Source organism: Beta vulgaris, chromosome 2 (assembly GCF_026745355.1).
Source record: "Beta vulgaris subsp. vulgaris cultivar EL10 chromosome 2, EL10.2, whole genome shotgun sequence".
Taxonomy (NCBI): domain Eukaryota; kingdom Viridiplantae; phylum Streptophyta; class Magnoliopsida; order Caryophyllales; family Amaranthaceae; genus Beta; species Beta vulgaris.
In genome coordinates, this window is record NC_079203.1 from 50,426,466 (window position 1) to 50,453,587 (window position 27,122).

Genomic DNA, 27,122 nt, shown 5'->3' on the forward strand with positions numbered 1-27,122 from the left:
ATTAATCATAACTAAAATTCTAATGCACTTTAGTAGTATTGGACAAATCATGAGAATTTTGTTATGGGCTTCTATTTCAATATAATACAGATCTTTCAAGATCAACAGCAAAGCTCTTGAACGAAGCTATACATGAGCCACAATCATACTATATTAAAATCTTCAGTCCAAAACTAAGATACAACTTTTTCACAGGTCAAGTACCAACTTCGAAAATACAATAATAATCTGTCAGCCTGCTAGAGAAGAACATCCATGTAACTGAGGGAATCTGCTTCAGAGTCTTTAAGCCCCAAACTCCTCGTGCACGACGTGCTCCAAAAGCTATTGAATGTCCCCAACAATTTTCAGGAAGCAAAAGCAAAACGTCGAACAAAATTTACAAGCAACTGACTTAAGCATTCGATGGAAGCTTGTAGTCAAGCATCTCTCTAATATTTAACTTGATAGAAGGTCCCATCGATGAGCTTATATGAGCACTTTTCCAGTATACTCCTTTAGCCCCAGTTGGTTTGTTGGCCTCCACTGATTTCTGGAACATACAGATCAGATGTTAAAAAATTGAAGGCACAAGTAAATATATGGTTTTGAGGATAAAGGAACATACAACTGTGGCAAGCAAGTTGATAAGAAGATCGTCCTCCTCAAAGTTTAATTTTCCAAAGGGAATGTGAACTATTCCAGTTTTATCCACTCTAAACTCCACTTTGCCCTTCTTGAATTCCTCCACTGCCTGAAAGATCATAAAGCACAACATTTCAGTTTTCAGTCTCCGTAATTCGATGCTTGCAAATTTTGTTTTCTGCATTGGATTTCCTCATCTCCATGCCCGTCTTCATCAGCAACAGTGCAACACCATTAAAAATCCCCTCCCTGCCTTCTTGTGTGACGAGTTCATTTTTCCCCCTTTTTAGAAATTTCTGGTACAGGGAGTGGGCTTCACGGCGTAAACAAGTCCAAAAGAAAGCAGCTAATTCCTCTGATATACATCATTAGGGCACGATTGTTTTACCTGAGCAATGTTTGGTGTGACAGTACCAGCTTTTGGAGTTGGCATGAGTCCTCGGGGCCCCAAAATCCTTCCTAGACTGGCAACCTGTGGCAAATACCAAGTAAAACTAGTTTATCGGTCCTGAAATCAAGTGAGGATCCGAGGGGCAAAAAAAATAACTTAATTTGTAAAACAGCTGATTTCTGTTTTGATCAGCCAAGTATATAATGACATCAAATTCAACAAGCATGAAGCATACGCAGACATATATTCAGCAGCCAACTTTCAAACATAAGGACAGGATTTGACAGAACAAGAGAAAACCTTAGCCATCATGTCAGAAGTTGCAATCAATTTATCAAAGTCCATGAATCCTCCCTTTATCTGTTCTATCAAGTCTTCCCCACCAACTATATCTGCTCCTGCAGCTTTGGCTTCGTCAATCTTATCACCTGCAAATTTACAATTCTGGGATCAATTACAAATCCTCGATGAACAATTAACTAGAAACACAAGGAAAGGACATAATAAGCTCACTCCAACTGAAAGCCATCCTCTAATTTTCCAGTTTATGATGGCCAGCTACTTATTTGCTTTCAATCTAATGAAGTTGATATCCTAAAACTTTTATTTGCTTTCTCTTTTTAGTGAAATTTACAAAGTATAACACTATAAGCCTACCAGCCCAAAGGACGAGGAGGATTCATATTTTCTAAGTACTGTCCTTTTTGATAGCTAAGAAAAAGGATGTGGATAGATCCAGGAAGTTGGAGATTATACAAAACAGAGGTTTTACCATGAATAAACATGCATGTAAAAATAAGGTAACACACTCACTACAAAATGTAGTGTCCTAACATATAGTTACAGAATTATAAAAAACGGTTGTAAACTTGTAGTGCCATTAGTAATACTTATACTGTCCTACATCCCATGAGTATTTTCTATAACACATTCAAACTTTTCATGATATGACCAAAATACTAGTTTAAGGACTACTTTCACTACAGCTCCACCGAGCCTGAATGCATAACTATAGCTTCACATTGCTTCCAATAAGTGCAAAAGTATAATCAGGAGAGATAGCAAGGTTCTTAAAAATAGCCTCATCCTATTTGAAAGCTTTTTTCAAATATTTTCCAATCTTTTACCATAACAATAATATTATACAGTGTAAAGAAGTAAACAAGTGCAAACCACAAGACACAGTTAGCTCTCTATGTTCCTCAAGGATGACCCAACCACAGATAGTCAAGAGAATGTGGTGCAATTGATTATTTTCACAAATGACATGTTCTCTCATGAGTGGAGATACATGTCCATCCAAGATGCCTAAAGCAACTAGCTCACCCCCAACCCAAGCTAAACGAACTTCCTTGTGAACCTCATGTCCTCATCTATGTGGACAGGTCACAAACAAATTCAGAGCCTTGACTGTGATAGTTACACTTACAACCGAATAAAGCCTCCTCTCTGAAGAAAATGAATGAAATAAATAACTACATTTAATAGTCAAGTAACTTTAGTAGAAACACTCTCCAAATGCTCCTATAAGCTAATGCTTACAATTATATACATTTGCTAAGAGCCCAACAGATAAGACTTACAAGTGTACAACATAGTATATACATTCCTGTTTCCCAGATATATATCGTCAATTTCTAAGTCATGACGAATACAAGGTACAACTGAAACATACCATAGCTCCAAGCAGGCTTCAGCTGAGCACAACTCTAACATTTGATTCTTCATTTTACCACACAACACTTTGATCAACCTTACTGGGTGAGAGGGATCATCAGCTTATAGCTCCTACTTATATCTTCTGTAGTTGACACCTATTTGCTCTTCCTTATCTCCCCTAACGTTTTGATCATTACAGACTTTCTAAGGACATCACAGTCCATTCAACCTTAGAGGTACCAAGCAAAGCAAAATAGTACAGAATGCAATCCTGCACATTACATTTGATAAACAACTGAATCCGAACAATTTGTTGAAGCACATACCTTGGGCAAGCACAGCTATCTTAACGATTGTTCCAGTTCCCTTCGGCAAACTCACCTGTATAACAATACCATCAGCATCCACACTTTCACGTTAAGTGCATGAATTTCCAAAAAATAAAAAAGAGGCCATTAATAGGGAAAGGGGAGAAATTTATATTGGAGACCTACAGTTGCTCTCAGCTGTTGATCATTGTATTTAGGATCAATATTCAAACGAAAATGGGCCTCTGCAGTTTCGACGAACTTTGTCGTCGACATTTGCTTCATCAATGATATCGCAGTCTTCAAGTCATACTCTTGCTTGATTTCTCTGAGCCTTTGAATCTCTAAGAACCTCTTGGACCTTGTCTGACAATATATCAAACAAGCATCAGAACACTGATAGTAGTAGCCCTTCCCTAAATAGTCCAAGAAACAAGCATGCTAAACATCCCTCTGGAAAATACTAAAAATTTACAGAAGTCCACAGGGCATTTAAATATTTAATACGGCTTTTCAGCACCTCACGGAACATCACATTTTGTCCGGTAAATCTTAAATCATGAATATAAGCTAATCAACAATAGCATCTTAAATTAATCAAAATGAAACAGAACTATAACATATATTGATAATGTTTTACACTCTAGATTCAAATTGTGCCTAATTATTACTCCTTCTCAAGTATCCAACCATAAAGCAGGACTTCTAACCAACAACCTCACATCATCACAACCATAAACATAATTTAATATACAACTTTTCACCACCTCATGGAACAACAATACATTTTGTCCTCTAAATCTTAATCATGAAATATAAACTAATCAACAATAGCATCTTAAATTAATCAAATGAAACAGAACTAGAACATATATTGATGATGTTTTACACTCTAGATTCAAGTTGTACCTATATATTACTCCTTCTCAAGTATCAAATATTCAAATGATCACAACTATAAATGTACTTACATAATAAAACCCAATTATAATCCACCAGTAAAGTGACAATAACAAATGCAGCAAAATTGGAGACCAACCCCCCCCCCCCAACACCCCCTCCAAAAAAAAATTACTTCCTACGTTCTTAATTGCAACATTTCCCTTATTTCGAAGTTCCGTATTAATTGGAACATTCCTTATTTGATAATATCTTCTCTCTATCTCTATATCCTATTACATGAGTCCTACTTTTTATGTCTCTCTCTTCACATGATGGGTTTCTTCAAAAAAAAATATATGTCAATAGGGTATGTTGCAATTATTATAAAACGGGGGAAGTATATGAACACACAAAATTCCAGCAATAATTTAACCATCTAATTAGTTTAGTATTTACCCTATCATTTATACCACATTACTACAATCCACAAAAACATAAATTAAGTACAACCCAGAACCAGAATCAATCAGCAACCACCAAATTGGCAAATTCCCCCAAATCAAAACTGAATATACATATAGAAGTGGTAAAAAATGAGAAAAGTGATACTCTGTCTCTCTTCAAAGGCAAAGCAGCTTTGCCAGTCTTAGGCTTAGTAGACTTAGGCAAAGTGACAACACCACCACCACCACTTTCTCTCTCCTCTTCCTCAGTCTCAGCAACCTCAGCTTCAGCAGCAACAGCAGCAACAACAACATGTAAAGAACCAAACTTTGGTTGTTTCTGGGAATTTACATCAACCCATTTCAGACATTTTCTTTCTCTTTGATTCAGAGTTAATGGGTATAAAGAAGAATTCAGAAAGAAGGGTTTATGGGTTTGAAAAGAGGGGTAAAAGGTGAGGTCTTGCTGGTAATTGAAAGATGAAGAAGAAGCATAAGAGAGGGTTAAAGATGGAGGTGCAATAGAGGCCATTTTTTTTGGTTTTGGTTAGTCTCACAGAGAGAGTGAAGTGAACGAAAAAACTGATTTTGGCTATCTATCCAAATACAACCCAAAATTAAAAAAATTGAGGAGATAAGAATAGGAAGAAACTAGTCACTATAGACTAGAGAAGGACAACAAAGGATGAGGAGAGAGAGTGACAAGGATGATCACAAATTTGCAAATGGTTGGGCCATTGTGCTTTTTTTTTTTTTTTTGTTCTTCAAGGGTTTAGGGTGTGTCATGTGTGCATGACCCATAAACTATTTTGGGCCTAATGTGGAAGAGAACTCGCATACGATGTTAGGATTTAGGGTATGTTCTCTTTATGAAAGTAAGGTGTTTTTGTTGTGAATTGGTGTTGGTGTGAGATTGTGAGTTTTTCTTGTTTGGTTTTTAATTTCTGGTTTGATTTGGGTCTAGTTGGAATCTTTTGTTTCTAGTGTGAAGAGACTTTGCGATGCTCTTATGGAAAGATTCATGTGATTGGATGGAATGTTAATACCTTATTATAGACAAAGTTATGAAGGATAAGAAATTAAACTTCATTTTTACTAATGAGGACTAGTTTATGCTCGAGTAGTTAGTTTGGTTGAAATAAATACAAAATTATGGGAAGTCTACTTTTTTAGATAGTGGAAAATAGTGGTATTGTATGGTTGACAAAAATATGGAAAGTCACACCTTATAGGATATTTCACTTCGCACAAAATGAAGAAAGTTGTTTATCTAGGTCTCCCTAGGTAAGTGGAACTTCTTATGAGATTTAACTATTCATGTTCAACCAAACAACATTTTCTACTTCCTAGGAAACACTTATACGTAGGAAAATTTTCTTCATAGGAAATTCTACTTCCTATGATCAACCAAACGACAACCAAACAAGTGTAGAATTTGAATTATGTTGGTCAACAATTCAAAATCAACCTATCTATAACACTATTAAAACAGACATGAAATAAATTTGTAGGCCCGACTCTAAATCAAATTCATTCCAAGTCTCAAAATAGTTTAATTTATTTACTTTGAGTAACAAGGATCCATATGACATATTGTGCCAGTGTCAAATTTTTTTGTTGTTGTAAAGAGCGCCACAAGGACAAATGATATATACAGGATTTGATCGCAAATCTTGAACATCCTACCCAAAACTTTAACCAACCAAGCTAGTTAATATCCACGGTGTCTAATTTTCTTAGCCAAGCGGACCACAGTCGACATTCGACAACAATATGACCCTAGCCAAGCCAGTCTGTGGCCATCTTTGACTTGATACAATCATACAAAGGATATTCCGTATTCGATTTCTCAAGAGACGTTCAAAATGAACCTAAATTTTACTACTAGTAGAGTAGAACCTTTAACAGTTTAACTAAAAAAACGACTTGTTTGCAATTTGTCCATTACATGCTAGTTGCCACACTTTGATGCTAACAGGATGGCCTTTTCACTCTTTTTTTCTTCTCATGCAACTTCATCCACACCACACCTTCTCCTTCCTTTGTCTTCATTCACTCACTCACTCACTAACTCAATCAAACACTCCACCATCCCCACTAACACAACAAACCCAATCACACAACTTGAGAGATGGCCATTGTTGCTCTCTCTCTCCTCCCTTCTTATTCTCCACCATTTCTTTCACCTCCTCTCAAAAACCACCATAACTTTTCACCCATCAAAAAACTCTCAATCACTTCCTCTCAATCACATCCTCATAAAATCTCATTAAAACGACGTCTCGCATCGACACAGATATCCTCAGGCAGCGGAGATGGTGGAGGCATCAGTGGAGGTGGTGGTGGTAGCGGTGGCGGAAATGATGGTAATGGAGATGCAGAGGAGAGAAACAGAGCAGAGGCAATTCTTGCCATTGCAGAGGTGGGAAGGTCATTGGATAGCTTGCCTAAAGACTTAGCTGTGGCTGTTGAAGCTGGCCGGATTCCGGGTTCGATTCTTCGCCGTTATCTAGACTTAGAGAAGTCTCCTATTTTCCGGTGGTTACTTCAGTTTAGTGGGTTTAAAGAGAGGTTGCTTGCTGATGATCTTTTCTTGACTAAAGTTGGAATTGAATGTGGTATTGGAATGTTCACTAAGGTTGGCATTGTTGATAACTTTTATTCTATTTCTTTGGTACATGGTACATACAAAATTACTAAGTGTGGTCTTTTGTAACAATCAGGTGAAGTGAACAAGGCGTAACGCTAATTTGATCCAATCTAAAATATAAGCAATTGAAACAATTCAAACATATATTAAGTAGCTTGAATTGGTTTTCAAAGTGATCATATACAACTCATAATGTTTAATTGTTGTTGCTGTCATGCTGTGTTACATTGACTAGTGCTCTATTAGTAATGGATTGCCAACTTGAAATTACTACGGCACCACAATTTGATTTTAGTTGTCACGTTACTAGTTCAAATTATATTATAAGTACGACAATTAATTCTGGATGGTGAGAATATTTGTTACTTTCTTATATGTTAATGATTCATCTTAAATGCTAGTTGTTCTAACTGTTGTTGTCATGTCCATTCTTTTCAATATGATAAGTTTATAACACTGACAGTAAAAAAATGTGTTTTTGACCTACAGACAGCTGCAGAGTTGGAGAAACGTAGGGAAAACTTTAAAAAGGAGCTAGACTTTGTCACAGCTGATGTGGTATGGATGCTAAAGTGATTAGTTGAGAATTCAGATCATATTCTGTTAATTTTAACCCATGTATCAAAATTTTGCTTTGCTGTTAGATAATGGCTCTGGTTGCAGATTTCTTGCTTGTCTGGCTTCCTGCACCCACCGTATCCTTGCGACCACCTCTCGCACTCAGTGTAGGACCTGTGGCGCGGTTTTTCTATGGGTGTCCTGATAACGCGTTCCAGGTTCATCTTGACCATATGCTACAGATTTTTGAGTAGCTTTCCTTAGCTCATTACAAAAGGATACAAAATGTATCAAGTTTTACTTTGACATATTGAATTATGCTGCAGATTGCTATGGCCGGAACTAAATTTTCATTGCTACAGAGAGCTGGTGCTCTAATGGTATGCTGCTTAGTCATTTCATATAAGCATAATACTTGATCAAATGTATTACAAACAGCAAAAGATTTTATGAACTTAATCATATGTTGGTTTGTTTTGCAGCGTAATGGAGCTAAACTTTTTGCTGTTGGAGCTAGCTCATCTGTGGTTAGTTCATGCTGATAAACTGATTGCTATGTTACTTCTATGTCTCTTCTAGTACACCATTTGCTTAAAGATCAATTAAACTTCACATACTTTCATGTAAAAGGAATAATCTTTTGAAGAGATGGTAGGGGTTTAGCCAACAATTTGGGTATGAAACATGTTTAATTAGTTTCGAATTCTTGTTATATAGTGGTCTAGTGGGAAAAAATGAGTTGAAGTTCATGTTTCCCTACTTTATATATAACAAGAAAATCAACTAATTAGATCTGTTTCAAACCCCTCGACAAAGTGAATCTGGAACACATAGAACAAGTCACAACAAAAATAATTAACTCAGATATGACGATAGGGGCATCATTGAGACACTTGTAAAACCACATGGATACAGTAAAGAGTTTAAAAAAGGTGACACAATTTCGATTCTAAACGAAATAAAAAATTTAAAAAAAAAAATCCAAAAACGAACAATTCCCCTCTTTGTTTTACAATGGAAATAAAGAGTTATCATTCAAGCACACTAACAAACTGAAGGTGAGCTCTATTCTATCCTTTTCAGATTGGTACAGGAGTGACAAATATGTTGATTAATGTACGAAAGGCGGTTGATAAATCCTCCTCCGCTGAAGCAGAAGACATTCCAATGGTGGCAACCAGCATTGCTTATGGTGTATATTTATCAGTGTCTGCCAACCTTAGGTACATATACATGTGGATTATGGTCAAAGTACTACTTTTCCACCCTTGATCACATCCATTACATTTTATGGAATATAATCTTTGATGTCTTGTTTTCTTATAGGTACCAGCTGATAGCAGGAGTCATTGAACAACGACTGCTCGAGCCAATGCTACATAATCGTAAGCTTCTATTGAGCGCGATCTGCTTTGCAGTTCGAACAGGGAATACATTTTTGGGGTCATTGATGTAAGATGGATATATATGCTTCTCTTTTAGTTCTTGATTTTGTAGTCTAGATATTTTCTATATAATGTGTTACATGTTGTTGTGACTACTGACTACTCACAGGTGGGTGGATTTTGCTCGTTTCATCGGAGTTCAAAGGACACGAGCTGAGGCTAATTAAACTTTAGGCCATGGATCATTTTGATCATGAGTTGAGGCTGTTTTTTGCTTATTTATTTGTTTTCAATGGCCTCATATATTGGTGAATAGTTGTTTCTTCCTCTTTGATTTCCTGTAAAATGTAGGATGCAATAGGTCATTTCAGCATTGTAGTTTTGATCTATTCTTGTGTTAGAGATTATGCAAGATATATATGATTGTAGTCTTAGGGTATTCATATTTGTTGGGCAATCCCTGAGCTCTGTTTCCTTATATTTTTGGGAAGGAAGCTTTGTAATACATACTATTGAATTTCTTCAAAAAAAAGGTATTGTAATTTGTAAAAACTCATGCATGTGATAAAAACTCATGTTTTCACATCAAATTATATTATCATAGATGTTAACATTGGAATGTATTCAGAAACTTATACTAAAAAACATTATCATTACCACAATTTAATACCACTAATCAAATATGCCATTAGAGCCATTAGAGTAATTAAGACTTAAGTACATCCTTACTATGTTTGTCAAATAACTATCCAAGAAAAGGTCATGCTTTCCTTGAGTACTTTATATCATACATGGTGTGACCACTCACACATCAACCAATCAAATAGTTTATACAAACCATTTTTATTCAATTTAATTAGTTCCAGAAAACCCCCTATTTTTCCAAAGTTGTGAAAGGTTACATCATTATGTAGTGTGACCTCTCGTTAATATACTAATGTTTTAATTAATAAGTTATGTAATATTAGATGATATTTTTAAATATGAAAACGTTATTAATTTAAGGCTTAGCTTGAGACTCAAAACTAGTAAGAAATTAAAGTGAAAAGATTGAGATACAAGTTACAAAGAAACCTTAATAGTACCGGTCTGCATGTGAATTTGTTATTTCTTATACTAATATAGCGCCATTTTCATCAAAGAAAAATATTTATGGTTCATTGTTAGTTTGGCTGCATATTTCCCAACCGAATACTTTAAAATGAAATTCTTACCATTACAAATAGGCAAAAGTTAACGGACGCCCCGGGACGCTAGATAAGAAATATATTGTTCTATTTAATTACTCTTATTTATATAAAATAATATAACTCAAATACATTTTTTAAAATAATATTAATTTAAGAATTTTTTTTTTGACGGAATATTAATTTAAGAATTTATGACATAATCATACGTCAATAAATATAGTTAATGCTTATCAATTGCTTACTATTTTCATTTCTTAACACAAAAAAAATATATAAAATGTGAAGAGATTCACTAGACTATAATAACCTCTCATGCAATTGGGAACAGGGATTATCTTTCACGCCTTATAATCTGTTTTCTCTCCCCATCAAATTGCAAAACCAAATAAAAATTGTCATCAAATTTATTTTCCCTCTCTCGATTTTCTTCCTTGCTAAGGTTATCTTCCTGATCTTTCTCCATTTCTTTTTCCTTTCATATTCTTGTAAATTGTAATAATGGCTTGAGTTTTGATGCTTGAGATGCATATTTTCGATGAAATTCTTCTTAATTGTTATTTCATTGTTCATAATTTATTCTATATTGGAACTCCTTTTTGATTTGCATATTAGAATCAAATAATCGTAATTATGATTGTTGTAAATGGTATAGAAAATGTGATTAGTCAAAGATTTGTGATTCAAATTCCTGAAAATCGAATACCTTAATTTTCAAAAACTTTAGTGATCTAAATTTCTTCGTTTTAAGATCTTATCATCCTTTATATCTTATGAGAATGCAGTTGATATACAGGTGCTATAAAGTATAAACCAAATTCATGCATTAATTTTGCAAATGTCGTAGTATTTTAAAATTTAAATCAAATGTAACACCACATCTTGCTGATTGTATAATGTAGTGAAGTCATCTTCGTATTTGTTACGTTATCGTCGTTTAATGATTAAATTAGTATTTTGGCCCGGACGATGTCACGGGTCAGATATAATTATCAAATATAGTATTATACATACATTTTATAATTGATTTTATTAACTTTTCGTAATAATTTGTCTAGTGCGAAATTGGAAAATGGACATTATGGCATGATGAGTTGTTAAAAAAATCTAAGGCGTTAGGGATGAAAATAACAATTTTAATGGAATTAGAGTAAAAGAATATTATTACTTGATAAAAGTGTTATAGATCAAAAAGTTTGTCCACGTCTTTATAATTACATATAATTTTAAGACTTCATTATGTTTTATTTAGAAACATTAAACATTAAAAATTATAGTGGATTAGTGGTTAAACACTCATATTTCTGAATGAGATTATAAACATGTTCTTTTGATGAGAACGCCTTTTAATATATTTGTATAGATGTGACAATGAAAGAATTGACGAATTACATTTGTCCTCGAAATTCAGCTTCATGTAAGCTAATGTTTAAGGTCTAATTCTAATCTCTAGTACGTAAAATATTGTGTGCAACACAAATATTTTCCAATTAGAATATGACATCAAATAACAGTATGTACTAGGTTTAATTGCAGATTGTTGGAATTAGAGGAATCAAAAATGGGGCTTTCGTTTGGCAAGCTGTTTAGCAGACTTTTCTCTAAGAAGGAGATGCGTATACTCATGGTAGGTCTCGATGCGGCCGGTAAGACTACCATATTGTACAAGCTCAAGTTGGGAGAAATTGTCACCACCATCCCAACCATCGGTAAGTGCATCTTTGGCGCATTTAAAGCTAATGATGTGGAAGCTTGATGTGGTTGTTTACTGTTGATTTAAATGTCTGTGTTAAACAAATCAGGATTTAATGTGGAAACTGTGGAGTACAAGAATATCAGCTTCACTGTTTGGGATGTTGGAGGTCAAGACAAGGTAAACATATTATTATATATATATATTCCCTCCTCTCCCGTGTTAAGCTTCTCTTCTGCTTTTTTCAAAGTCATAAGCCAATGTATTCAAATGTAGTCAGTCACGTGAGACCTTGTTAGCTTCGTCTAAATGTGTATATTCAAATGTACAATTAACTTATCATGGCATGTTTTATGGCATATTTAAATGCACATTAACTTTGATTTTAAAATTTTAAGCTACAATTGTCTTGGAGAAATACTCATACAGGTTTAGGTTTGTCTTGATCCATGGCTAGCTTGGCATGTTCGTATTAGTGAAGTTCAAAATTCGATAGAACATTATTTATGGCATTCAGAAGAAAATTCCGGGATGGGTTTTCTTTTACAAGAATATATCATCACACAAGTTACCAACTTAATTTCCTAAATTCCAGATTCGCCCATTATGGAGACACTACTTCCAGAATACACAAGGACTCATCTTTGTGGTTGACAGTAATGACCGAGACCGTGTAGTTGAAGCAAAGGATGAGCTTCACAGGATGCTGAATGAGGTAATTGAAGTATCCTCCCTACGCTAGTAATAGACAAAAGGAACTTTAGTTCTGCATTTGAAATGATTTGATGTGGCATTGCAGGATGAGTTGAGGTATGCTGTTCTGCTAGTGTTTGCTAACAAGCAAGATCTCCCTAATGCAATGAATGCTGCAGAAATTACCGACAAGCTCGGTCTCCACTCCCTCCGTCAACGACACTGGTAATGGCACTATGCTGTCTATCATCTCACTTAGAGGTGCATGTCAATAAATTGGTATTCTAAGCAAAATCCAACTCCTGGTGCAGGTATATCCAGAGTACATGTGCTACATCTGGTGAAGGGCTGTATGAAGGTCTCGACTGGCTGTCGAACAACATAGCAAGCAAGGTAAACTGCAAGACGTGCAATATGCGCTATTGCTTCTTGTCATTGTGATTAATCAAGGGTTCCAACTAACTCTCTTTAATTGTCTTCTTTTACTGGCAGGGTTAAAGGAATACTTACCTGGTTCACATTTAGAGCAAGGATAATGTATAACTCTCACCAGCATTTATGGAGCCTTTTCTTTTTATATAGCATATATAGTTAAGTGATAGATTATGTCATTTGCTTCGTGTAGTGTAAATTTACTTCGAGACATGAGATTGATTACTATCATCTATGGAGTAATACCATAATTTTGTCAGAGCCTTTTCAAATCTCTGTGACTGGCAGCAAAGTAGAGATGACTAATGTTAAGAGTCTGTTTGTTTGTAGAACAATTCTCCATCGATATGCGAGGAGGATTCACAGTCTTCAGAGGTTTAATTGAAACACTAGCTCATGCAATTTTTTTGAAATTCTATCAGACTCAAATCAAATTCTTTGAGCTTTTCAACAAATGAATTTCAATCCTAGTACAACTTTTTGATATGCAAATTGTGGTCACCCTTGTAGAGTTGTACTCATAATTAGTCAGGAGTTGTTGATAGCTTGGTACAATTGCGTCAATATATATATCACATTTTTTAAAAGGAACTACCTAATAAATGTCCACTTTTGAAAATAATAACCTTATTTTTTTTAAAAAAACACACCTTAAAAGTTCCAAAACTATAATTAGCACTACTACTTAATATAGCATGTCTAAGGGGCCTCACTCTCCCCTCTCCCTCCCCCTCCCCCTCCCCCCTCCCCTCTTATTGTACAATGACTAGAATACTACTCAGAAAGCAATAACCCTCCACCTTTCTTTTTCAAGTATGGAAAATACTACAGGAAGTTATGCAGGGGCATCCTGTATTGTTAAATAGAGCACCTACTCTGCATAGGTTAGGTATACAAGCGTTCCAACCCATTTTAGTGGAAGGGCGCGCTATTTGTTTACATCCATTAGTTTGTAAATTTCTCTCTCGTTTTCTTCCTCCTGAAAAATTCACTTTGCACTTAATGCAAATCTTCAATCCTCATCACTTTGCCTTCCCAATTTCCTCCCTCACTCAGCTCAACATAAAATGGTCATTACTATTGACTACAAGAAGGGAAAAAAGACTCGGTACAAAATGGATCATGAAAAAAGGAAAAAAAAAAAGCTTTTTGCACTCAATAAAAGAGGGGAAACTACAATAATGATTAGCAATTTTCCAAGATTTCTCGACATGAGGTTGGATGCCATATTCACATTTGGTTGTAACCTCACAAGCTGGTTGGTAACTTGAATTTGACATGATCTCAACAAATAGCAAATTAATAAGAGAGAAAAACTACAATAATGGTTAGCAAATTTTTTAGATTTCTCGATATGAGATTGGATGCCACAGTCACATTTGGTTGGAACCTCATAAGTTGGTTGGTAGCTTGTATTTGGCATGATCTCAATAAATTCCAAATTAAATTACAGTTGAACACTTTCTCCCAAAACAAACCCTAGAATTGACGCAATTGATAACACCCTAAGTTTTGAGTGCAAAACCCTAATTTTGATAACTCAATTAATCAAAGTGCATATTCGTACAAAACTCTAAATTTGATTAACTGAAGCTTTTATCCAATAATACATACTTTTCCCAGCAAGAGGGGGTTGAATTTCGTTTGAGAATGTTGTATCTATCTTCAATTTGGGTGAGAATTAAATTCGAAAAGTGAAGTTTATCTGTTCTAAGACTGCGAAAGAGTGGAGAAAAAAAAAAAAGAAAACTAGTATAAAAGATGAGAGGGAAAACAAAAAAAAGTAGAGCCGCTCAACAAATCGTCATAACCTACCTAACATTTTCCGTAAATTGATAATGTTAATCAAGATTTTGGAACTTTTAGGTTCATTTTCAAAATAGACATTTATTAGGTAGTTTATGACAAACCGATAATACCTTATGTTCGTAATGCGACTTTAGTGCTCATCCTACGAATGTGTATATGCACTAGCTCAAACTCTCAGTACTCTCTCCTTCCCTTCTTTCACAATGACAGGATAGCAAAAAATAGAGAGTGAGAAACTAAGGCTCCGTTTGGTAGGGCGTAAAACGTTTTCCCGGAAAACTGTTTTCCGCTATTTTCAGTTTTACATTGTTTGGTTGGCAAAAGAGTGTAAAATCATTTTTCCTTGGGGTAAAATTACTCTCTCAAGGATGGAAAACCATTTTCCTTTCAAAATGAGGGGAAAACTATTTTCCTTCTCTCTCTTGTACACTCCTCCCACTACCTCCTTACTTTCCCTTTCATTTTCCTTTCATTTCATCTTTTTTTTTACATCGAACCAAACAACAGAAAACTAATTTTGAAATTGTATTTTCCATTGTAAATTGTTTTCCATGAAAATCATTTTACACTGAAAATATTTTACGTCCTACCAAACGGAGCCTAAGAGAAGCAATTGTCTTGGTTGACGACAGAAGCACAAGATAACATGAGCACAAAATTATTGGGCTAATTCTTCGATGCAACGCCTAATTCCTAAAACAAAATTAGAATAGAATTGGAAAGGAATTGCAGGGATGAAACCTAAAAAAGAGAAGAAAAGCAGCTTCAACTCAGTTGATGAAGACATCCTACCTATTATCTTCTCATATCTCCATCTCTTCGACCTCGTTCGTTGCTCTTGCGTCTGCAAATCATGGTTTATGCTCCTTCCTTTAATTCATTAAGGAATTACTGTGTTTTTCTACTTTTATATGATGATCTAAGTAAAATTTTAGATATTATTATGATTGTTTGATTTATTTCTGTTTTAATCATGCATTGTACATTTGCACCAGCAGCTTTTTGCCTAATTATAAGTTTAGTATCATTATCTGACCTTGTACTGCGGAACTATCCGAAGCTTTTGATTCGGCTTCTATGAGGAGTAAGGCATGGTTCATTTGGTGTAGAATGTAGGGTGTGTTCGGTTGGACGGAAAATATTTCCAATGGAAAACCATTTTTAAGAGGAAACCTCAATGTTAGATTGATTTTCCTTTGTTTGGTTGCAAGGAAAGTAACTTTTCCTTGAACTCATTTTCCTTTGTTTGGTTGGATGGAAAGGAAAACTTGATTAGGAACCCTTATCTCATGTTATTAATTACTATTAATAAATAATAAGTCCTATAAATTTTTTTATCAGGAATTCTAATGACATATTATTAGTATCATAAGATAAAACATTATATATCCGAAAAAAGTAACAATATTTAGTAAGTCCATCAAATACACAAAAAGAGAGGGTTTCTTCCTTTCGCCACATACATCATATAAATATATAATATTGTTTTGAAGCTATGATAATGTCAAAATTAAGTATCGAAAGCAACTAACATTAGTTAGAAAGAGATAAAAGAGGGTGAGGTATATCTCAATTAAGAGATTTCACAAAATTTTGCAAGTACGGAGAGGGAAACTCTTTGTCACAAATGCCTTTGCAAGCATTTCCCGCTCAATCAAGTGATCAAACACAGCAACATAAACTGCCTCTTCAACTTCGTCCATCTTCATTATCTCCTCATAAAGCTTGTTTACATCATGCTGATTGTCCGAAAACTTCTAAATTGCACTCACAACTTAACTGAGAAGATATATGTCATTATGTTGTATCCCGGAACCTTCATCCTCAACTCGGGACCTCTTACGATGTGACCTAGGTTATGAAGAAGTGCCGCACTCACACTTTGCAGCTCCATCTTCAACAGACATACTAGGCTGCTCACTTGATGCACTGACATCAGCAAATGTCTTAGAGAAGCTTCTGGTAGCAATTTCTTTCCCAACTACTATTGCCATCTCCTCGTACATAACTTTTCGGTTCAATTATTTCGCATGAGTTGGATTATTCTATTAGAATGAGATAGCAAAAGATATCCAAATTTCGATATCAGAGCAAGGAGAAATAAAAGCAATATTACAAGAAGCATTAAACAGTACTAAAATGACAACTAGTCAACTACCTATGTGTAAATCTTGTTACTCAAAACTGCCAAAAAAATCACAAGCAACATTTCCATTCATCAATGCAACATTCACATTCTTCTTGCCTAAAAACATAATTACTCACATACTTGGATACTCCTCTTAAGACCAACATGGACACTACTAATATAATTGATTTTCGGGAAGTTAGTTGTCTATTTTACTAGTATGTGCCTAAGGTTGTGGAATGATAAGAGTTATTTGTTCTTGATTGGTTGATAATGCACCTTGCATTTTACCGTGAACGTGTTTTGGAGTTATCTTTGTGCTCTTGATTCAGTACTGACCTACCTCTTTTTCCTTTGCTTTAGGAATGTAATCATTAGTAGATCAAGATTATTGCATTCGCTGTACCTTAAGCAATGGGCTAATGAGGCCTCCAACTCGTCGTTTGATATGGGTCGACCATTGAATGTAATCATTGAGGATTTGGCAATGCAGCATCATAGGTCTGTTCTTGTTCAAGGTTCCGTCTATGTCGATCAATGGAAAGGTCATACATCCGGGTAAAGTCATCTATGTTTTCTTTGATTTTATTCCTGGTTTTTGGTCAGTTTTTATTTGGCCCCAAATATCATTAGAATTTATGTATGTTTGAGTTTGAAGCTTCCTTATCAGAAAGGGGGAGAAGTTTTTATGTCTTGCATCTCCATTAGGGTAATGAATGTTCTACTATGTCCTGTCTCTATCTCACAAGAAATTTTCTACTAAGGACAAATATTTCTGACCTTGCACTTATTTAGGGTTGGCCAATGTCGAATGAAGATGGGTTTGATTCTTACTGGTGTAGGTGACAAGGTATGTTTTTTATTCCTATTGTGCTCTGCTATCTATTTTCTATCATGGTCACAGATGTAGATCTGGTCACTGCACCACAGTCCATGATCGTTGGAATTCTTTGGAGAAGTTCTTGATATATCATCGTCTTCTAAATTTGTCCTCACCTTCACATGTTATGTACCATTTCTTTTGTGACGTCAGGTTATGCGTTTATGGTCATCAGAAAATTACAAGTGCATGGAAGAGTACTCTCTCTCTGGCCTGACTCCACTGGTTGATTTTGATTTTGATGAGAGCAAGGTAAAGAAGCACCAGAAGTGTAGGCTATTGATGAACTGTCTTGTGGTTATTAATGTCAAATCTACTATGTTTCAAAGGTTATTATGAGATCAGTTTCTCTGTTTATGAGGCCCACTGACTGTAGGAAAAGCAATGGACCTAGCACTTGGCTTCATCTTCTGTTATTCCCTAGTTCCATTTTGTGGACTCTATTGTCTAGCTGCTCAAGATTGATCTGTTGACATAATTGATCTCTCGATAGCAAGGTCATGACCCTTTGAGGCGTTGTCTAATTTCCGCAGGTTGTTGGTTTGACTGGGACCCGTATCTGTATATGGAGGCAACATGGAAAACGTAGTATATTTCCTTCACATGAAGGCACATTCACAAAGGGCTTATGTATGAGGTATATCAGTCAGTCTTCTTATTGGCATGTACTTCCTCCGTTTTTTTATAGATGCTACATTTCCCTTAAATGGAAATGTCATAATAGATGCTACATACCATAAATGGATTCCTTTTCACCATAAAAATCTTAAAATACTATTAAAAAGTTGGTGGTCCCCCACCTTCTCTTTTAAAATACTCATACTTTTTCCTTAACAAATGGTTTTTTATTCAAAAAGTGGTGGTCCCCTACTTTCTCTCTCTACCTTTCTTTAAAAACCCCCCACTTTCTCTATGTAGCAAGAATAAAAACACGGAGGAAGTACTTCTTAATGTAAAGAAAGGTGTTTCTGTTGATGAAATCATGCCTCTTTAGCTTCTTTATGATGACGTCATGCAACTAGTGATAAACTGATAACCATGTCCATATGAGTATTCTTGATAAAGCAGTGAAAGAGTTTGAGGTTCTTATCATGCATATTTGGAAGTGCATCCTTGTGAAATGACCACTGACTAATTTCCAAATGGACTATAAGTTATGAAATCACCATGCTTTCAACAGCTAATAATAGTTGATCCTTTGGATAAACTGCAAATGCTAAAATTATATTTGCTATCGTGCAACCCTTTTTACCAACACCTGCATGGCTAAAAGATCTTGAAATATTTTTTTGTTTGTTAGTATATCTCTACTTTTTGAAGCTTATTCACTCAATGCTTCTAATGTCAGCTTAAATGTTGTATACTTATCATCGACTGCTGAGAATATATCCTTCAATCTCCAATTGTCTTATAGTTGATATTATAAAATAAATCTAGGAGATAGATTCTTGCTCATATAGAGGTTCCTGTTTTCCTTCTAATACGTGTTGTCTATGCTTAGAGACAGAAGTGTATCCTGTAATTTATGTTCTTATCTGTATGTTACATGCTTGCTGGTCTTGCATTGTATAATATTTATCAAGGTCTAGAGGTATGTGAAACTGGAAAATATAACTAATGATCATGATGGTTTCATCAATGAAAAGGCACAGTTTGTAAGTGCTATGCTACCAATTCAGTGCTTGGAAGGCCATCATCTTCTGAAATGTTTCAAATGCGATGCTTTATGGTGTTCAAGTTTACGCATTGTTGAATATTTTAAAAGTTCTTGTAAATGCAAGGGGAAATATTCCTTGAAATGTCTGTTTCTTATCCAATTACGGCGACGACTAGTCCACACAATTTACCATTGTTATATATGGTGCTTACATGTGTTGTTATGCTGTGTTCGTAAAGGTACTCGGATCCAGAGGCTGTTGTTGGATGTGAAGACGGCACAGTAAGGATATTTGACATGTATAGTAAGACTTGTTCTCGAATAATTCGGTAATCTGTCCTATGCTCCCTCCCGTCTCTTTTGCAGAATCTCTCACGAGACGCTTGTATTTGATCTAAGTGACAGACATCACTATAGATTAAAAGTTTCCTACAATGATTTTGAGTGAGAACTGCCTCATTCTTTCACCTTTCCCAAGTTGTTCATGTGTCAGATTGTTCTTCTACTGGTGGTCAACTTTAGAACTTTGGTATTTTCACATCCTAGAGGGGCAAATTGGATACTAAAAAAACTCGCCCATTACTGTTCATGTGCCATGTCTTTCCCGCCTTTTTATTCTTTGGCTAGGGGCGAATTCCATTCCCCTTAAGTAAGTTTCAGGAAAATTAAATTCTAACTAATTCAGATGAGTTCAAATACGTTCCAATAAGTTAGAAAAATGAGCTCAGCATCGATTGTCACTTTTTTTTTTTGTTGGTAATTTCTGGACTCTCTTATCAAACTGATCCTGCTACTAACTATGTTCTTCATCTTGCAGGATGCACTCTTCTCATGCAACTTGTTTGGCATTGGGAGAGGACCAGCTGATACTGAGTGGTTCAGCTTATGGAGGTGTAGCTGTATCTGGCCTAGTATCTGACCAGCGAGTTGCTACATTGAAGTGTGCCAATCTTAGAGGTTCTGGGTTTTTTTCATTGTTTATGCAAATTGCTGCAATTAATTACAGAATTTACTAAATTATTAGCAAGAACTTACAAATTACATTTGGTCCTGAGGAGAAAAGGATGTTCTTGTGCTGTTGTTTCCCTGGACTTCTGGAATTGAAATTAGTAGTTATTCTTGAAATGCTATATTCTCCCTCCATCCCAAAACAAGTTAACTACTTCTCTTTTTTGATGTGCCACAAAGAAGTTAACATTACTATTTAGCAACTTTTTCCCCTCTACTCTTTCTTTAAAACTGGGCCCTTCTTTTCAACTCTTTACTCCTCCACTCCACGTTCATTAATCTCATCTACTGTTCATCAGGATCAGGCGTAAAGACTTTGTGCTATAATGCTTCTTCTCAATTGGTAACTGCTGGATCAATGAATGGTTGGGCTGCTTGTTGGGACCTTAGGTATTGTTCTCACAACTCTATCAATATTCACGGTTTTGCAACATCATGATTCCTTCTTGAACAGAGTTTAGAGTTGTTGCACTTACTCAAATTCTTTTGAATTGCAATACTTTGACTTTTTCACTTTTTATTAAAATATAATGACAAATCTTAGTTTCCGGATTCATCTCAATGTGCATCTTTAGATATAAATTATGTGTCAGAGAGCGTGAAAGTCGGAGGAAGTGTATTTCAGGCTGACAGCTGATGTACTTATCGTGTGCTTACCAATTTGTAGGACAATGGAATTGTTGTGGGGGGCACGGGTGAGCCCTAACGCTATATATTCAATGCAATATCTCCGAACTGACAAATCGACGCTAGTCATGGGTGGCGTGGATGGTGTTGTGCGTATTCTGGACCAGAATACTGGTGAGATCCTCACAAGATGTGTGATGGAACCCAGCAAGGCCGAATCAACTTCAATAAATAGCTTGTATGGTTTGGTCGAGAGAAAGAAGGTGAAGAGAATAACTGACGACGAGACCATCGGTGATATTCCTTTAACTGCTCGGCCGCCCATAAAGTGCTTAGCTGTTGGGATGGGAAAAGTCGTTTCGACTCATAACACTAAGTACATCAGAATGTGGAAATTCAACAAGTGTGAAAATTAATGGTCATGTAATCTTGTTGCTCATATTTTACCTTAATTCGATCTTCTTTCCGTTATTAAGACAGGAAATTAGGAAGAGCTTAGTAAAGAAACTCCAATCCGAATCATTATTTCATATGTATGTACATAAACTGAAGTTCAGCCTATCAAGATAGGTAAAATCCTATTTTAATTAGGGCATATCATACCCATTTTGATTCCAAGAAATATATATGTCCAAATGAGAAATAGCTGAATCTTGTTGCAATGATATTGTGTTTTTCCGTTTTAGGTATTGTTTATAGAATGAGGGTCATCTGTATAGCAAGGATAAATTATTATTTGGTTATAGGGATAGACTTCATTCTCTTTGCTCATAAGGGCCTATTGAACTCTTCTCTTCAGTGAAATCTAACATGTTTGCTATCTTAATTCTGTTAATTTAAAGCATTTGTAAGTAGAATTTTGTGAAGATCATTTAAATTTTAGAGTAGAAGTGGGAGTTGTTTTTGGAGATCTTGTCGATTAGATACAAATGGGACAATTGTGAATCTGGGTTTCTTTTTTCAATATTAAGATATTAGGTCTTTGCAATGTATCCACTTAGGCCTTCTTTTTTGTTTTCTTTATTTAATGTTATTTTAAACCTTCTCTGCTTCTTTTTGTTTATCAATTAAACGAAATATCATCAAGTAATGTTTCGTCTAGTGGTAAATATTTAGCCTAATGATTTAGGAGTGTTTGGTTCATATGATTTTGGTATGATGTATGGGTTTGGAATGAACAAAATGTATACCTAATGTTTGCTTAATTATTTGATAGATTTAAAACCCATACCTCAAACCATAAGGTATGGGGTTTATAAACCCAAGGGGGTAGGTGGGTTTGGCTCATACTAGTACCTTTAGGTATTAAATAGGAAAAAAAAAAATATTCCCAAATAAAACCAAACACATGGTATTAGATATCAAATTTCAAACTTATATTATCTTGATTTTATTCTTGATTCAAAATCCATACCATATGAACCAAACGCCTCCTAAAAATTATTGGAATCAAACTCCACTATGGGCTCTTTAAGGTTCTAGAATGTGTTTAATCTTACTTACACAAAAAAAAAAAATGTAACAAAATATAGTCACTCTTAATTTGTGTATTAGTGTCAAAATATGGCCAAGGCTAAGAAACTCTGACTACGAAAAAGCAAAAGGATAGATTAATGAAAAACGGAGGAGGTTATTGTATTAATTAATGTGATCGTGGCATAAATTCCTCAAATAATATTATTTTAGTAAATATATTTAATGCTTATCTGCAAATCTAAATACTACATGTCTGCATATTTCAATTTTCAATATCCAAAAATAAATTATTTTTATAAATAAAGAACAAGGACAATATTACAATGGTTAAAAAAAATTGTAGCTATCATAAAACTTGTGTAATTTGGACCATTTATTTTGAATCTTAGATTCACATCATTCATTAAGTTGATTTTATAATTAAACTAAAATTAAAAATTTATACATTGGTAAATTTGTACATTAAAATTTGTACTATATTATTTGACTTTATATTCCACAATTTTCTGTTAATGGTGACAAAAAAAATAAAGAAATAACCACTCCAAGAGGAAGAAAATGATTTTTTTTTCTCCATTTTTCTGTTTTGTTAAGGTTTAGTGGACAAAATTAATTTATAACAATAAAGAGTTAAGACTTTAATAGTTATAGTGGCTACAATATTATTGTAGGGATTAAATACTCATAGGTATCAAGTAAAACCAGAATATTGTAATTTTTTTGTGCGAATGAGCCACAAGAGCGGGGATAAGTCTATTATCTTCCAATTCCCAACAACACAAGACTAAAAATTAAAACGACAGTGTTTGAACTTTAGAATATATTCTTCAGCCCAAACAACAAAAATAAAGCCCACTCCACTCCACGCACAAAACTCTTCTGCAACACTCACTCATCTTCAACCTCCTCCCCAAAATCTTCCCCAATTTTACAAACCCTAACCCTAGAATCTCCGAATCCAGAATCCAAACATGGTGTGCATAAGAAAAGCAACGGTCGACGATCTTCTCCAGATGCAGGCTGCAAATCTTCTCTGTTTACCAGAAAACTACCAGATGAAATACTACCTCTACCACATTCTTTCATGGCCGCAACTTCTCTACGTCGCCGAAGATTACAACGGTAAAATCGTGGGCTATGTATTAGCAAAAATGGAGGAAGAAAGTACTGAATGTCATGGCCATATCACTTCTCTCGCTGTTCTTCGCACTCATCGTAAACTAGGGTTAGCAACGAAGCTTATGTCGGCGGCTCAAGCTGCTATGGAACATGTTTACAGTGCTGAATATGTGTCTCTTCATGTTAGGAAGAGCAATCGTGCGGCTTTTAGATTGTATACTGAAACTTTGGGTTATAAGATTCATGATATTGAAGCTAAGTATTATGCTGATGGGGAGGATGCTTATGATATGAGGAAGCAATTGAAGGCGAAATCGGGACACGGACACGGACACGGGCATGGGCATGGTCATGGTCATGGACATCATCATCATGGTGGGGAATGCTGCTCTCATGGGCATGGTAGTGTGGAGACGGGGAAGGCGGTTGCTGCATCGGAATGAGGTTGAGAGGTAAAATTGATGTTATTTTTTGTTGTTCCAAGTAGTGATATGATGATGGATGCCTAAATTATTTGGTTGTAATAATTGAAATTTTTTTAGTTATGCAACGTGATTATTGTTACTTTGATTGTGTTTTTGTACTTGAGAAATTGTGATTATGAGAGGTTAGCATGTAAGTTTTATTTGGAATATATATGTGGTGCTTGCAGAGTTGTGAGTTTTGGTTGGCGGCTTAATTAGCTATTGATTAGTAATTTAGATATTGTGAGGGATTTTGAGAGCTCAAATATGGTTCTTTTACATTTTTAGGGATGAGCTTCGGCTTGCTGATTTGATTGTGAAGAGAATTGGGAGGTAGAGCCTTGGTTGTATTGATGCAAGATTAATGTTTGTAATAGTAGAAGTTGGTGATTTTGAGAGCTCAAATATGGTTCTTTTACATTTTTAGGGACGAGCTTCGGCTTGCCGATTTGATTGTGAAGAGAATTGGGAGGTAGAGCGTTGGTTGTATTGATGCGAGATAAATGTTTGTAATAGTAGAAGTTGGTGATTTGTGATCAGAAGGATATGCTTAAGTTCTTATACAAACTACAAAGTGGCTTGGAGCAACTTTTTGGTTTGGTGAAGTTATTGATGTTCTAGAAATTCTGCTTAAAGCTTGTAGATTTTACGGAGTATTGGATGTTGATTGAGTTGGCATATCAGTTATCATATAGGTGTAGAGGCAATTTTAGTTGAATGTCTTAGTTCTTTTTGTTTCAGCTTCAATTATATGGGAGCCTGTCGTTCTTGGTGGGTTTGAGTGTAAATTGAGTTGTGACCTTTTGGATTCGATTCCTACCCCTGTCATGTATTTGAGCTTCGGATGTTGGCAACTTTGGCACTTGCTAAATGGTTGTAAAAGGTAAACTTTAGTTGTTTAGTCAATTTATGTGAATGCTTGAGGATTGGGAAGCAGAGGCTTGAATTAAGCTTTTTCTCTATGACGGATAACGACTATTTTTGTCTGTATAGGAGATTGTAACTTTTGATCAGATTGTTGTAATGTTATTTTCCCCTAACGTGGGTTATGGAGTACCTTTCATTTAGCTAATTGTCATTGAAGGCTAGCTGTTGAACGACATATTACATGTAGGTTTTGTGGCTGTCTAGTTCTTGCTTCAGGCTTCTAACTTATAGGGGGTGCTTTGTATCAGGTGGAAGGAAGGCTGATTGAGATATATCTTTAGGTTATTTGTGTTAGTAGGATAGCTGTAATTTATGACAAAAAGGATAAATGTCATTTCATGTTAACCTGAACTTACTTGCTTCTGCTTCAATTAGTAACTAGTTATTTGTGTGCTATTTATTTACCATGATTTTAAGGAAGATATCTATAGTCTATACTATATTTTAGATTTGTAGGCAAAGCTGAGGAATTATGCCCTCTTAGTTTTCCTCGTAATCAATTTCAGAGGTTTTCAAAGTCGTTCTGGAGCATCATTGGTGCTGTTTCTTTGTACAGTCGGGATGTTTTAGTCAATGCAAGTTGCAGCCTCGAGCTCAAAGGGTATAACCATTCCATGGAATTTGATATCTAAACATACTAGGCACACCTTTTTGCAAATTTGTGTTTGTAGAGTCCATATTCTTGAAAAGTACGACTGTTTTGTTTCATATGGTTTCTGGATATCGGACTGACAGTTATTATACCTTCTTCTTTTAGAGGGGGATTTTGGAAGGTGCAAAGTGGTTCTTCTGTGTGAGAAGTAATCATGTCAAAAAAGAATATGTAGTTAGGACTTAGGAGTTAGGACACAAGGAGATGCTAAGGAACAGTGGCACATCTTCAGTATGTGCCCTACTATTTTGAATCAGTCTATTTATTCTCCAGAGCATGTTTTCCCATCCTCTCTTGTCTACTGGTAATGTACTAATGTTCCAGTGAATGCTAATGCATCATTATCAATCGTAACTCAATGATCTACGTCTAAGATGATTGGATGTATTCATTAGGTCCTCATGAAACCAGAAAATGCTGCAAATTTTCTTGTGGATCGAGTTTTACTGGTAACTTTGCGCAATCGTACACTGAATCCACCTCATGCAGTCATGCCTTCTTTTGTTACGAATCATTCGTTTGGCCTTTTTTCGGATCTAATCAATTCAGGTTGTGGCTTTCCTTGCTTCCTTCTTTTTGAAGACAAGTCAGACAGTGGTTCTTCATTCTTTACTTCCTTGCTACTAGAGCGTATCTCTGTAGCATGTGAGGATCTACAGAGCCTCTAAATTAAACCACTTGACAGTTGACATAGTTGCACTAAGCATCTTTGTCTTCCTTGCTGGACTTTGACGACTACCTTTCCCGCTTTACAACTATCGTGTTGAATTTGGTACTCTAAAAAATTATCAAAGTGAATCACGTACTAGTTATAAAGATTATAGACTGAAATGTATTATCTCTTCTGCATGAAGTTACCCCTTATTCTAATGGAGAATAAATGATGAGTGCCAACTTTGAACACTTAAATATTAAGTGCAGGCAAACACAGGATTTCAGCTTTCCGGTAGTAAAATAGTAGCAATGATGATAAATATGTGTATCTTTGCAAGGGAATGTCACTTATGGCCATTTTCATTTCAAAATTCTCTTATGATTCTGCTAATTGATTATCTAATATTCAACATCAACAAACAGCATCTGATTTGATTCTCTGCTTCCATTTAATTGCAAAACTTTCAGTTTTACGCTTACCAACACACAATTTATACTACTCCCTCCGTCCCATAATATAGTACCTATTTCTTTTTTGGTGGGTTAAACTTTAAAATCTTTGACCGAATATTCTCATTTATATATATAAAAAAACATATTCATGTGAGATCTTGTTAGATTCGTCTCAATGTGTAGTTTCATAATATCAACTTTTTATATTTTTTATCAATACGAAATTGAAGATATTAAAGGTCAAAGTTACATCTTGAAGACCGTGTAAAAAAGAAACAAGCACTATATTATGGGACGGAGGGAGTATTAACTAGTATTTCGGTTCGGACAATGTCTCGATCAGTTACAATCATAAAATAAATT

The 27,122-nt window shown here is 35.2% G+C and overlaps 5 protein-coding genes across 14 annotated transcripts; 4 read left to right on the top strand and 1 right to left on the bottom strand.

Moving 5' to 3' along the window:
* Positions 1–36: 36 nt before the first annotated feature.
* On the bottom strand, positions 37–4,951 carry LOC104907602 (50S ribosomal protein L1, chloroplastic). Its single transcript, XM_010696558.4, has 7 exons — positions 4,474–4,951; positions 3,169–3,348; positions 3,001–3,055; positions 1,316–1,443; positions 1,013–1,096; positions 608–733; positions 37–532 (listed from the first exon to the last, which is right to left on the bottom strand). Exons 1-7 carry the CDS (start codon positions 4,837–4,839, stop codon positions 395–397), a joined length of 1,077 nt encoding a protein of 358 aa, XP_010694860.1. The 5' UTR covers positions 4,840–4,951; the 3' UTR covers positions 37–394.
* A 1,392-nt stretch (positions 4,952–6,343) lies between these two features.
* LOC104907593 (hypothetical protein) lies at positions 6,344–9,339 on the top strand. The gene is made up of 8 exons (XM_010696551.4): positions 6,344–6,945; positions 7,447–7,515; positions 7,602–7,733; positions 7,842–7,895; positions 7,998–8,042; positions 8,599–8,738; positions 8,842–8,967; positions 9,070–9,339. Exons 1-8 carry the CDS (start codon positions 6,439–6,441, stop codon positions 9,125–9,127), a joined length of 1,131 nt encoding a protein of 376 aa, XP_010694853.1. The 5' UTR covers positions 6,344–6,438; the 3' UTR covers positions 9,128–9,339.
* Positions 9,340–10,282: 943 nt separating this feature from the next.
* LOC104907585 (ADP-ribosylation factor 1) lies at positions 10,283–13,164 on the top strand. 2 transcript variants are annotated; one of them, XM_019252423.3, is made up of 7 exons: positions 10,283–10,529; positions 11,612–11,796; positions 11,890–11,960; positions 12,376–12,495; positions 12,580–12,698; positions 12,785–12,866; positions 12,966–13,164. In XM_019252423.3, exons 2-7 carry the CDS (start codon positions 11,649–11,651, stop codon positions 12,969–12,971), a joined length of 546 nt encoding a protein of 181 aa, XP_019107968.1. In that variant the 5' UTR covers positions 10,283–10,529; positions 11,612–11,648; the 3' UTR covers positions 12,972–13,164. The 2 variants fall into 2 exon arrangements, with proteins under 2 accessions (XP_019107968.1, XP_010694842.1); XM_010696540.4 differs by having other exon boundaries at positions 10,290–10,529; positions 11,624–11,796.
* A 2,177-nt stretch (positions 13,165–15,341) lies between these two features.
* LOC104907565 (F-box/WD-40 repeat-containing protein At3g52030) lies at positions 15,342–21,676 on the top strand. Of its 3 annotated transcripts, none has more exons than XM_010696516.4 (9): positions 15,342–15,570; positions 17,206–17,400; positions 17,638–17,692; positions 17,876–17,974; positions 18,256–18,359; positions 19,619–19,708; positions 20,197–20,336; positions 20,693–20,777; positions 21,055–21,676. In XM_010696516.4, the coding sequence occupies exons 1-9, from the start codon at positions 15,449–15,451 to the stop codon at positions 21,428–21,430; spliced, it is 1,266 nt and encodes a 421-aa protein (XP_010694818.1). In that variant the 5' UTR covers positions 15,342–15,448; the 3' UTR covers positions 21,431–21,676. The 3 variants fall into 3 exon arrangements, with proteins under 3 accessions (XP_010694818.1, XP_010694821.1, XP_010694813.1); XM_010696519.4 differs by having other exon boundaries at positions 15,344–15,570; positions 19,619–19,678; positions 20,687–20,777; XM_010696511.4 differs by having other exon boundaries at positions 15,345–15,570; positions 20,687–20,777.
* A 1,638-nt stretch (positions 21,677–23,314) lies between these two features.
* Positions 23,315–26,913, top strand: LOC104907557 (N-terminal acetyltransferase A complex catalytic subunit NAA10). 7 transcript variants are annotated; one of them, XM_057392753.1, is made up of 2 exons: positions 23,315–24,061; positions 26,048–26,913. In XM_057392753.1, exon 1 carries the CDS (start codon positions 23,462–23,464, stop codon positions 24,050–24,052), a length of 591 nt encoding a protein of 196 aa, XP_057248736.1. In that variant the 5' UTR covers positions 23,315–23,461; the 3' UTR covers positions 24,053–24,061; positions 26,048–26,913. The 7 variants fall into 7 exon arrangements, with proteins under 7 accessions (XP_057248736.1, XP_048495325.1, XP_048495322.1 ...); XM_048639368.2 differs by lacking the exon at positions 26,048–26,913 and adding an exon at positions 25,758–25,924; XM_048639365.2 differs by lacking the exon at positions 26,048–26,913 and adding an exon at positions 25,507–25,743.
* The last annotated feature ends 209 nt before the right edge of the window (positions 26,914–27,122 follow it).

Excerpts from the sequence above, each read along its gene's own strand:
- LOC104907602 (XM_010696558.4), bottom strand. The coding sequence starts at position 4,839 with ATGGCCTCTATTGCACCTCCATCTTTAACCCTCTCTTATGCTTCTTCT. Across the intron at positions 1,444-3,000 it reads GATAGCTGTGCTTGCCCAAG|GTGATAAGATTGACGAAGCC; the intron begins GTATGTGCTTCA and ends GTAAATTTGCAG. Across the intron at positions 533-607 it reads TCAACTTGCTTGCCACAGTT|AAATCAGTGGAGGCCAACAA; the intron begins GTATGTTCCTTT and ends TGTATGTTCCAG.
- LOC104907593 (XM_010696551.4), top strand. The coding sequence starts at position 6,439 with ATGGCCATTGTTGCTCTCTCTCTCCTCCCTTCTTATTCTCCACCATTT. Across the intron at positions 7,516-7,601 it reads ACTTTGTCACAGCTGATGTG|ATAATGGCTCTGGTTGCAGA; the intron begins GTATGGATGCTA and ends CTTTGCTGTTAG. Across the intron at positions 8,968-9,069 it reads ACATTTTTGGGGTCATTGAT|GTGGGTGGATTTTGCTCGTT; the intron begins GTAAGATGGATA and ends GACTACTCACAG.
- LOC104907585 (XM_019252423.3), top strand. The coding sequence starts at position 11,649 with ATGGGGCTTTCGTTTGGCAAGCTGTTTAGCAGACTTTTCTCTAAGAAG. Across the intron at positions 12,496-12,579 it reads TTCACAGGATGCTGAATGAG|GATGAGTTGAGGTATGCTGT; the intron begins GTAATTGAAGTA and ends GTGGCATTGCAG. Across the intron at positions 12,699-12,784 it reads TCCCTCCGTCAACGACACTG|GTATATCCAGAGTACATGTG; the intron begins GTAATGGCACTA and ends CTCCTGGTGCAG.
- LOC104907565 (XM_010696511.4), top strand. The coding sequence starts at position 15,449 with ATGAAACCTAAAAAAGAGAAGAAAAGCAGCTTCAACTCAGTTGATGAA. Across the intron at positions 19,709-20,196 it reads ACTTGTTCTCGAATAATTCG|GATGCACTCTTCTCATGCAA; the intron begins GTAATCTGTCCT and ends TTCATCTTGCAG. Across the intron at positions 20,337-20,686 it reads GAAGTGTGCCAATCTTAGAG|GATCAGGCGTAAAGACTTTG; the intron begins GTTCTGGGTTTT and ends ACTGTTCATCAG.
- LOC104907557 (XM_057392753.1), top strand. The coding sequence starts at position 23,462 with ATGGTGTGCATAAGAAAAGCAACGGTCGACGATCTTCTCCAGATGCAG.